The 10,687-nt window shown below is 33.4% G+C and overlaps 1 protein-coding gene and 1 non-coding gene across 2 annotated transcripts; one reads left to right on the forward strand and one right to left on the reverse strand.

Moving 5' to 3' along the window:
- Positions 1-1,300: 1,300 nt before the first annotated feature.
- Positions 1,301-9,091, forward strand: LOC129217322 (uncharacterized). The gene is made up of 2 exons (XM_054851603.1): positions 1,301-1,732; positions 8,467-9,091. The coding sequence occupies exons 1-2, from the start codon at positions 1,301-1,303 to the stop codon at positions 8,827-8,829; spliced, it is 795 nt and encodes a 264-aa protein (XP_054707578.1). The 3' UTR covers positions 8,830-9,091.
- Positions 4,335-4,406, reverse strand: Trnae-cuc (transfer RNA glutamic acid (anticodon CUC)). Its single transcript has one exon. It is a non-coding gene; the product is annotated as a tRNA-Glu (tRNA).
- Positions 9,092-10,687: the final 1,596 nt, after the last annotated feature.

Raw genomic sequence — 10,687 nt, forward strand, 5'->3', positions numbered from 1 at the left:
AGTGATTTACATAATTCTGTTATGGACAAAAAGGTCCCCAAAAATACATTCTGATGGGCCTCAAACCTGTAAATCAACCACTGCATTTCTCTATAGAGTCTTCAGAGCCAGAGGGCCTCCAAATTATTGTGGGTCTAGGGCACAACTTTTAGTTGGTCGGGCCCTAATTATCTTACGGTAAAAAAAAAAAAAGCAAAAAATGAAATGGTCTCTGGAAGAAGGGCATACAGGTATGTTACTCTTGATCTTCATGAATATTTAGCCCTTCCTGTCCTAGAAGAAGGGCATATGTCACAAATAAAAAAAAATGTAACATATGCCCTTCTTCTAGGTACCCTTTAAATTTTAAAAAAAAAAATGCTTTTCTATTGTGAGGTTTCTTTTGTGCAATGCTCACTCAAAAACTTTCAAAAAGTGCTGATTCATCAGGAAAAAAAGATGGTACTTGACCTTCTACGGGTATCGAAGAACAAAAAAATGAACGATTCGCGCCGTAAAAGTAAAAGCACTTCACTCCAATCTCCGCTCCTCGGAAAAGTCTCGGTTATTGACGTTTCGGAACGAGTGCACTTGTCGGACTTGTCAGTGCGCTTGATTGAAAAGATTCAGCGTAGAGGTGGATTGACGCATGCGCGAGGAGCTGTTGAGGATGAAGCCATTTTCTTCAGTTCGGGTAGCAGAGGTGCAGAACATTGATGACTTGACGTTTGGATTGTCAAGTCATGAGCGCCTTTTCCCTTTCCTTGAATTTTTAATGAATAATTATTTTAGTCTTTCATGCTGAAAATCTTTTGCCAGTTGATCGAGTGCAATATTTTTGTGTTTTCAGACCAGGCTCATTTTTGATATTCTTAATACGGCGTTTCAGTTTTTTATGGAATGAAAATTTGCAGAAAGTTATCGGATTCGCTTTGAAAAATTTGATGCTTTTGTTCGCGAATACCTCCTTGCTTTCCCGATCAAGGCATAATAATTGTTCGCTGTTCTTTTTGACTATAATTTTTAACTTCGAAATACCATTATTAATTGGATTAGTACAGTTTCGTTTCCGATATATGAGCTCTGGTATATATGAGGCAGCTTGACATTTTTAAAAATTACTTAATATAAATTTGCTTTTTGACTTTTAACCTCTATTTCGATTTAATTTCTTTTTGTTATTTTTTTACGTATTCGAACTGTTATAGCAATGTACGTTTTTGGAGATCATCGTGCTAAATTGCAATTTATTATCATTTCAACTTAACTCGTTAAAAAATACTGTCCAATACAATCTGCTGAAATTTTTAACTAAAAGAGAATGGAACGACAAATTATTCAAGAGTTTATCGATATATACCGCAGCGAACCTTCTTTGTGGAAGGTTAGGTCTGCTCATTACAATAACAAAACTGTCAAAAATTTGGCCTATCGCAGGATGATGGCTAAGCTCAGAGAACTATATCCGGCAGCAGACATAGAAATGGTCAAGAAAAAAATCAATGCGCTTAGAACGAACTATAGAAAAGAGTTGAGAAAAGTGGAAGCGTCAAAACAAAGAAATATCCAAACTGGAGCACCTGTTTACGTTCCATCACTGTGGTACTACGATCTGTTTCATTTCATCGCGGATCAAGAAAACGAAGCTGCTGATGACGTGGCAGATGGTATTGATGTCCAGGAGCTCTTGAGAGTCGATTTGGATGAAAATATCTGCTTTGAAAATGAAGACAGCGATGCAAGTTATGAAGAAGTGGTGAGTTTGTTAAATATCTTATGAATACAACAAGGGCTCCGGCAGGGCGGGAGGGGGGCATTTGCCTCCACTTCGGTGTAATTAAAGAAATAATATTATTCTGATGTTTTTTAATTGAATCAGTCAGTGGTTAATTGAATCAACCACATTAATGAATCAAATCGTCGAAAACAGAACAAAATCAAGCTTTGTTAAATTATTCGTTTTATTGAATCAGCCGCTTTATAGAATCAATACTGTATAGAGCAAACATGATTCATATAAGCTGTGATCATTGTAGTAAAAAATGAAACAATTATTTTTCAAAACAAAATAAATTAAATTCATAAAAAACAACCTACAAAGTTACTACCTCACGAAAAAATATTAAAGTTATGTTTATGTCTATGAGTGCTGGCAGGGAAGTGCACTTTCACCCTCGGCTTTTAAAAAGATAATTTAAGCAATTTTAAAAAGTAAACTTCTTTAGCTTTTTAATAATATTTTTTTTAATAATAAAATTTTTAAATAAGTGAAATTAAATTCATTCTACGCAAAGAAAAAATTTCAGCTTTCGATTACAAAGGATTAAATAAAATTAATTAATTTTAAAAAATTATAAAAATTTAAAAACTATACAACTAATAATATTTGTTTTAGTTCTTCACGTGCTGGTACCCCCCCCCCCTCCCCGCATGTGATTCTGCTGGGGCCCATGATGTACAAGCATATACTGACAGTCCGATTATGACACCCAGAAGCTTCAGTTTCGTCCTTGTTATGGACTCATCAGACTGGAAAATCAATAACCGGGCTGAGGTGGATCAGGTTGCCCTGAAATTGATAGCTAAAACTAAGTTAGCGCACCAAGGACAGTCCGCAGTTAATGGTGTTGCTCAACTCTTAAAACACAGGCAAAAGCTTTTGGTAACAAGCTATGAACTACCGTCCTGAAACCAGGTCTAAGACAGAACTACAAGCATATACCGATAGCCCGGTTTTGACATGCAGCGACTGCAATTTCGTCCTTGTTATGATGGGTTCTTCAGTCAAGACGAAGCATTCTAGACTGATGAGTCTTTAACAAGGACGAAACTGCAGTCTCTGAATGTCATAACCGGGCTGGCGTTATTTGCTTGGGACTTAGCCCTGGCTTCAGAGCAGTTCATTACAACTTATCATCTTTCCTGTAGTTTCAATTCGTTTAATACTAGTGTTTGATTAAAAAAAAAAAAAAAATAGCTGGTCGTGTCCCATCATTTCCGCTGCAGACAATTGCTCCGGAACCTTCTGTATAGGCACTTGATACTATTTGAAAATAATTTTCATTTCTCTTTAAAATATACGTGTCAGCAAAAAAGATAAATCATCATTGTTATTCCTGTTTAGGAACAAATTAAATAAAACAATAATTTAAAAATAATCTAATAATCGCGCTCGTGTAGCAAAATGAACTAAAAAGTTAAAAATAATATTTGAGTGTAAAATATATTCAGCAGCGAGAGGAAAGCTTACACAGCTGAGTATAACTTTTTTAAAAAAATAGCTTAAAGTAATAAGAATAAAATAATGGCCAAACAGTTAACTTTAATGTAAAAAAAAAAAAGCGGCGGGAGAAAATACATTTGGCCATTTACATTTTTGCAAGGATTCTGCATCACTGCAAAACGCTTACGTCTAAGCTAGCGATGAAAAATCTATGACATATGATGTGAAGCCCCCCTCTCCCCCCCCCACACACACGCTTCTTCTTCTTCTTTTTTTTTTTTTTTTTGAAAATTTAAAGAAGTGGATCAATGCAAAAATTAAATGAGGAGGGGTGGGGAGAGCATGGATATAAAAAGTTTGGAAACCACCCCATTAACAATTTCTAAAGCTGTGGCAAGTATATTTTTGCCCTACCCACATTTGCAAAAGCAGCAAATTCATCAGTTTTAAATATATGTGATAATTTAAAGATCTCTGAATCAAATGATGTCTTTTTGAGATTGAGAGAAGTGCATTCATTCTCTGCCATATGCATGATTTCTTAAATTCTTGACACATTCCCCCGAATCACAAAGGGGAGCTACCAAGTTAAATCATTATTTCTTCTATAGGTGGGAAAAAAATCTGTGGTATTAATTTTTTGAGTGAATCTGAATGCAATGTACCTTGAACTTTGTGCTTTGTACCGTTGAATTTCTTAAGTCAAGTGTATATTTTAAGTTTCAGATATTTTTAAAACATTTTCAAAAAAGTTAGGTTTTACAATTCAATGGAGATGTGATTTTGAGTAATTAAACTTCGAATTAAAAGCGTTTTAGTTCCGTGAAAGAAGAAAGAGATTTGAAAATTAATTTGAAGTTTGTGTGGTTGAGTGTAAACATTTACCAATATTTAAAAAATAAATAAATAAATAAATAAATAAATAGCCTTTCTTATGGCAATATAAGTTCGGAAGTGGGGACGGAGAATATTCGGTATTTTCATTTTATAGAAAAGGAAAACAGGTGGCGTGCTCTTTTTGATCAGAGGCGTTTGTTCTTGACTTCGAGGTTGGGTGGTTGAGGTGGTTTTGAAATTAAAAAAAAACAATTGTTGAGCCCAACTTAAGTAATTGCTAGGTTGAAAAAGATTTTTCCCACGCCGGGAATCGAACCCGGGCCTCCTGGGTGAGAGCCAGGTATCCTAACCACTAGACCACGTGGGAATTGAGAAGACTAGTAAAAATATTAAAAAATTTTAATGTTTTCAAAAAAACTATATATTAGCTTAGTAAAATTATAGTGAAAATAAGCAATATTTTGGTTCGCACACTAGCATTTTTTTTTTTTCAATTTATCTCGCAAAATTCGATGTGCTGTTCTGAGAATAAAAAAGGTATTTTCTTTCATCCTGTATTTACTTTACACGATAATTCAAAAACTCTGGAGCTCTGTCAGTGACGATAAACGAAATTTCATAGAATTACATGAATTGCAAGATTGATTAATCATTTATAATGAAAACTTATTAGTCGGAAACTGAAATATAGACGTTAGGAATGCATCAATATACTGTTGACAAACCGTACTGCCATCTAGTGGTATCCTTTAGACATTTTTTCCAATATCTTGAAATTGAAATCTCTACAATAGAGTTCGCGTCAAAAGCGCCCCAAATCCCAAACTTGAATTTTAGGGAGGGAGAAAATTTTCAATTTATCAAATAAAATTTCAAATTCCACCAAATGACAAAATATGAGCAATCACACTTTACATGCATTCATTACATCTAATTAGAAAAGACATTAGGCATCACATTATAGCAAAAACAAAATAGGTATTAAGATAAGAGACTGCCCATAAATGCACTTTTTTTCAACATTTTTGACCTCCCTTCCTCCCTTTGCTACACTGTGCAACACTTTACCTTCTCTTCCCCTCGCCTTCACACTATTTTTCTTAAACATATTTTTATTTGAAAAAAAAAAATGATATCGTATTTCTTGCTACCTCCCCACATATCCCCCTAATCCCAAACTCACACTTGCGCGTGCCCCCCGCTCCTCAAAATATGATATCATTTGAGGACTGCCCCTTATTTTAAATTGCAAAATTCAAAGGAAAATACCATCAACTATATAATTAAAAAAAAAAAAAAAAAACATTGGAATTGGGAACAAACAGCGCTAAAATTCATTTCTGTATATGGGGACAATGTTCCAAAAGCTACCTACCCATTGAAATAAAGACGCCAGTTCCTCAAAATCCACAACGGCTTAGACCAGTGGTACCCAACCCTTTTCTCAAATTGAAATCGTTCTCGCTGGCCGGAGCACATAAAAAAATTCAAAATATTTCATTATAATCTTAATAGCATGTAAAAATGTGGAAAAGGAAAGAAAATTACAAACCAATTATTGTTTTTTTTTCAATAACTTGATGCTTTATCTTATTAAAGGCATGCTTTTCAGAAACCAATCCTGAATATTTGACTCCAAATTTGACATTGTCACTAATCGTTTTTTCGAGTTGCAACAATGAACAAAACAACGAGCCACCCGAATCAGCTTTGTGGACCGGATATGATCAGCGGGCCGTAGGGGAAGCCCTGGTGTAGAACATTCTTAAAAAACGATAAATTGTAAATTTTATGTCCGATTACATTAAACACAACAGTAACGATAAGTAACTAAAAAAAAAAAAAAAAAAAAATAGAACGAAATCAAAAGAGGGAAATTAAGTCCCCCATATTCCGAGAAGCATAAAAAGAGCTGAAGAATTTTATTTCTCTACATTTGAGCAAAAATGGAAACGATTCAAATATCGAACTTGAAATTGATTTCCCTTACTTAAAATGCTTCTAACTTTTTTCTTCGTTAATTAAGGCCCTTCGTTATTTTTTACAGTTGTTAAAAATTGTTCTAAGGTTTAAGGGAATATTTTTTCCTCGCTTTCCAATGAAACTAAAATCCATGATGCGGTAATTATTTCGAGTAGAAAAATTCATTTTTGGGTTCTGAAATTAAATTTTGAATAAAAAAATGACAATTCATCTATTTTTATTCTTTATTTATTTATTTATTTATTTTTGGAATTGTCTATAAACTTACCCAGCACTAACCAACACAAACTGAAAATTTCAACGGAATATCGGTGTCTCACTTTCAGAGTTCGCCCTAAAAATATAAAAAGATTACGATGATGCCTGCCGGAATTTTGCAGTTCACAACCAAACACCAATTTTCACAGCGACTCACGCTGCATCCCAAACCACTTAAAAAGATGATTCTATCTGCTCTCTTTCTCTCTACTATCAGGGGGCACAGTCAACGCCCGTTCATATATCTTCTCCGGTTATGAAGTTATATATATTACAATAGGCGCCGCTTAATGTGATCACGGGTAATGTTATCATTCGCTTAATGTTATCAGAATCACGAAGTCCCGGAACACTTGTATGTTAAAAAAATCGGATATTGTAATCAGCGTCTTCGTTTATTGTTATCACTTTTTCATAAACTTTAAATTTTCCCCCGTTTTTGTTCCTCAATTAACAGAAATACATAGGCAAACCCTGATGACACTAACTTTCTGTGTAGCATTTTTTGATTTTCAATAGCAGTTCAAAATTTTTCTAGGAATGAAACTACAAAAAGTTCGCCTCAAGTGACCACAGACTCCCCATAAGAAAACTTTCTTTTGCACCTAAAAAAAAAAAATCAGTTGCTGGACATGTTGCAGGCATTGATGTAGGACCACCATTGTTGCCATTATTTTGTGAACTATTAAAGAATTGTGTCGAGATTGAAGACAAAGCGAAGTTAAACTAAAATTTAAACAACAAGCAAAACCATGCTGGAAAAGAAGAATGTGCTTTGAAACTGGTTTACGAATATCAGGGAAAATGATCATATTTTACTTCACCTATTACTATGAGATAAAAATTGCATAATTTAGCTTTAACTTTTTATAATTCAGACATTTCCATTCTGTTAATTTAATAATTTATAATTTAAAACTGCGTTCAGTTGAGTCATTGTGATTTTAATTTGAGGTTGCCAAAATAAATGCACCTTAAGTGGAAAAAAATCATTATTTTGTGTCTCCTGAATTCTTTTCGGTTATTGTTATCAGTCGGTTATTGTTATCAAATTGTATTTGTCCCAAAGTGATCACATTAAGCGGCACCTACTGTATATCATGCTAGAGGAAATAAGGCAAGAGCGGATCTAAATTTTTGTAAGGGGGGGGTCAAATTTCATTGGTCAGTTAAGTGAAAGAAAAACAAAATATAATTTGAACTTTCTTCAAAATATCTTTGTAACCTATAACTTTGTAATGAATTCTAATAGAAAATGTTATCAAGAAAAATATGCATAGCAATTTATTCATTGCATAGTATGCTGTTGATATTTGAGTTATTTAAGCTGTTCAACTAAATAAAATTACACATTTTAACATTTAACGTGCCGAGAAAATTTCGTTTCAATGAAAGCAACAAAGGCACAACATTGTTGCATTAAAATTTTGTACAACAAAGTACAGCGTTTCAAAGTTTGTATTGTAAAAGGGTCCTGGTAAACGCATGGACGTACTGTGCCGAAGTCCAGGAACCACTATTTTTTCAAAGTTACATTATATGTAATAGAATTTGCATTAAATAGACTTCAAGAGACAAGTCTAACAAGACTAAGTAAAAAGTGATTACACATTGATTACCTACACTAATTCTTCAGGGCTAAAAATTGACTTTCAACTTAATAATAAGTAAATAAGACTTAATAATAAGCAAAGGAAATGTAAAATAATAATAATAAAGACTTTTCATCACAGGGGGGAGGGTGTCAGCTGACCCTTTGACCTTCCCCTGAATCCACCCTTGAAATAAGGCAATAAGCTATATACATACCCGCTGAATTGTTGCGCGTTTGGATGTTTTATTTTAGCTTTTTTAATTCCATCTTTTTGTTCAGGTGATAGTTAAGGGATCTATTTTTGAGATCAATAACTTTTATATGCGGACTTATGCCAACTTTTATAGACGGAACTCCATGAGACATTGTCCTGAGTCGAGACCAGTTTTATGGGAAAGGAGTGTTTATTTTTTTCCAGTGAAACAGAACCGGAACTGCGGTTTTTTAGCACCAACTCCCCCCTCCCCCCGAGCCTGGTTAGGTAGGTAGATGAAAATCCCTTAGTCTCTAGTTCATTGCATATGATATGATAAAATTAGATTAAAGTATACAACAATTTTATCATGAAAATTCATTATTGTGGAATATTTAGTTTCAGGCATCCAGACCGAACAGCCCCGAAAACAGAGAGTTGAAAATGTACCAGGCCCCTAGCCAACATAGTATGAACCATGATTCATCGAGCTTCAAGCGGAAAAGAGTTGCCGTCTACAAACCGGAAGAGGAATACGGCGGAAAACCGGAAATCATTTTAGATGACCACGATGTCTTCGGAAAATATGTGGCTTCTAAACTGCGCAAAATGGAAAAACCGATGCAGATGTTCTCCGAGAGGCTGATATCGGAGATTCTGTATCGGGGACAGATGGGGATGTTGGGTCCTGGTACTTCTGTACAAGAACCTGAAGTTCCAGTTCTTGCTGATAGCGTTGGTTGTACGAGTCAAAAACTGTAATAGACAAAGTCCAATAAAAATATAATATGTAACAATCAACTTTAACCACGATTAATCGTAAATTTAAAACCAAGTCAAATATTAAATCATCAAAAATAGCTTGGTACAAGCCCAGACTAAAAACCTTAAAAAACAAAAATAGTTGTTTTTTATATATAGTTTGTCTGTGTATAATTCTCATTTTGGTGATCAGTCTTACTTGCTTCTGCTACAAACACTTGTTTTCAAATGTGTCTCCCACCAACTTTTATATAAATAAATGATTTTTGTGGCAACATATGCTTCTTAAATAATGTAATTCATTTTGAACAGCGGAAATTTATACCTGATATAGAGTGATCTCTTGCTTTCGAAAACTTTTTAATATACTTTTATAGATATGAAGATTCAGTACATTCACATTTTGGAGAAAATGGTGTACCTTAATACTTATTTTGGACACAATTTCCAAAATCCTATTTTCATATTATAATTTATATTTTATGGTGACAGTGTCTTCTACTAATATTGTTTTACCCTTCTATTTTATTTTTTTTTCCAAATCAAACCCAGCAATTTTTAAGACAAAAAAGGTAATTTAAAAATGTATGTAAAGTAACTCAATGTACGCTTTTAGCATTGTATCTTGAGTAGAGATGTAAAATTTCCGGAAATTTTGAAGTGGTGGAAAAAACCGGTTTTTTACCGGGTTTTTTTTCGGGAAAATTTGGAAAAAATGGAAATTTTGATTTCTTTATGAATAAAATTAGGGTTTCTTAATAGCTCTGTGTTTCTTGGAACATATAAAGGGTTAAGCATTAAAAAATATATGCTATCCACACATCTTTTTTTTTCTGCTTTACAGAAAGACACATAAAGGTAAGATTAATTAGAAAAAAAAACCTTTTTGTTTTATAACTGAGAGCTTTCATGGTCAAACATCAGAAACAAGTCCAGTCGTCATTTAACCATTAATATTGGGTAATGTGTGTCTAATCATAAAAATTGCATTTTATATTTTAGATTGCCTTTGAAACTTGAAATATTAATTGAAATTTTCGACTTTCAAACATGATCTTTTTTTGAAAGAAAAATAATACAATGTTACGGTCTGAAAATAAAAGCTATTGAGTTTTAATTTTTTCCAACCCAATCTATGTCCAAATCAAAACTAAATTGTTTTTTCTTTAGCTGAACCAAAACTTAAACTGGAGTTTCAGTTTATTCATATGGCCGTGCTAAGCACAGTAGTAAAAGTAGTCATTCCAGTACTTTTGAACAAAACTGAGTTATTAGAATCAAGTTGTTCTCTGTCTCGTATTTTACATAATAAATAAAATATTTTAGAGTCATTTGATCAAGAACTTAAAAAAAGAAAAAAAAAAGAAATCTGAATCAAATATATGGGAGAGCCAAATTTTAAAACACTATCTCAGCTTAAGCCCAACTTCAAATTCCACTTTTTTGCTTCGCACGGCAGTATACAGGGTGTGGCAAAAAAAAAAAAAAATATCGGACGAAAATTGTATCATCGAATGGAAGAAAGGTAATTTCATTTTAATAAGTGCCTAATTTATTTTTGTCTCTCACTTTGTTAGAAAATAGTTTACAATATATTTCCTAGTTTATGTATTGTTTTTCGGTTTTCTTACAATTTTAAATAAAATACCTGCTATTTTAAGTTGTTTAAAAAAGTAGAACGACAGTTCGTTTGCTTGTTGTGCCCCGGCAAACAGTATTTGAAACGGTATGTCGTTTCGAGTGGCTTGGAAATGATCGTCGATGTCCGGAAAGCCGACAAAATGAACAATGAACATTTGAGTTAATCGTCAGGTCATCCAAAAGTGAGTTCAATGAAATCCTTAGGTTTACACGAGAG

The sequence above is a fragment of the Uloborus diversus genome, chromosome 2 (genome assembly GCF_026930045.1).
Source record: "Uloborus diversus isolate 005 chromosome 2, Udiv.v.3.1, whole genome shotgun sequence".
In the NCBI taxonomy this organism is placed as follows: Eukaryota; Metazoa; Arthropoda; class Arachnida; order Araneae; family Uloboridae; genus Uloborus; species Uloborus diversus.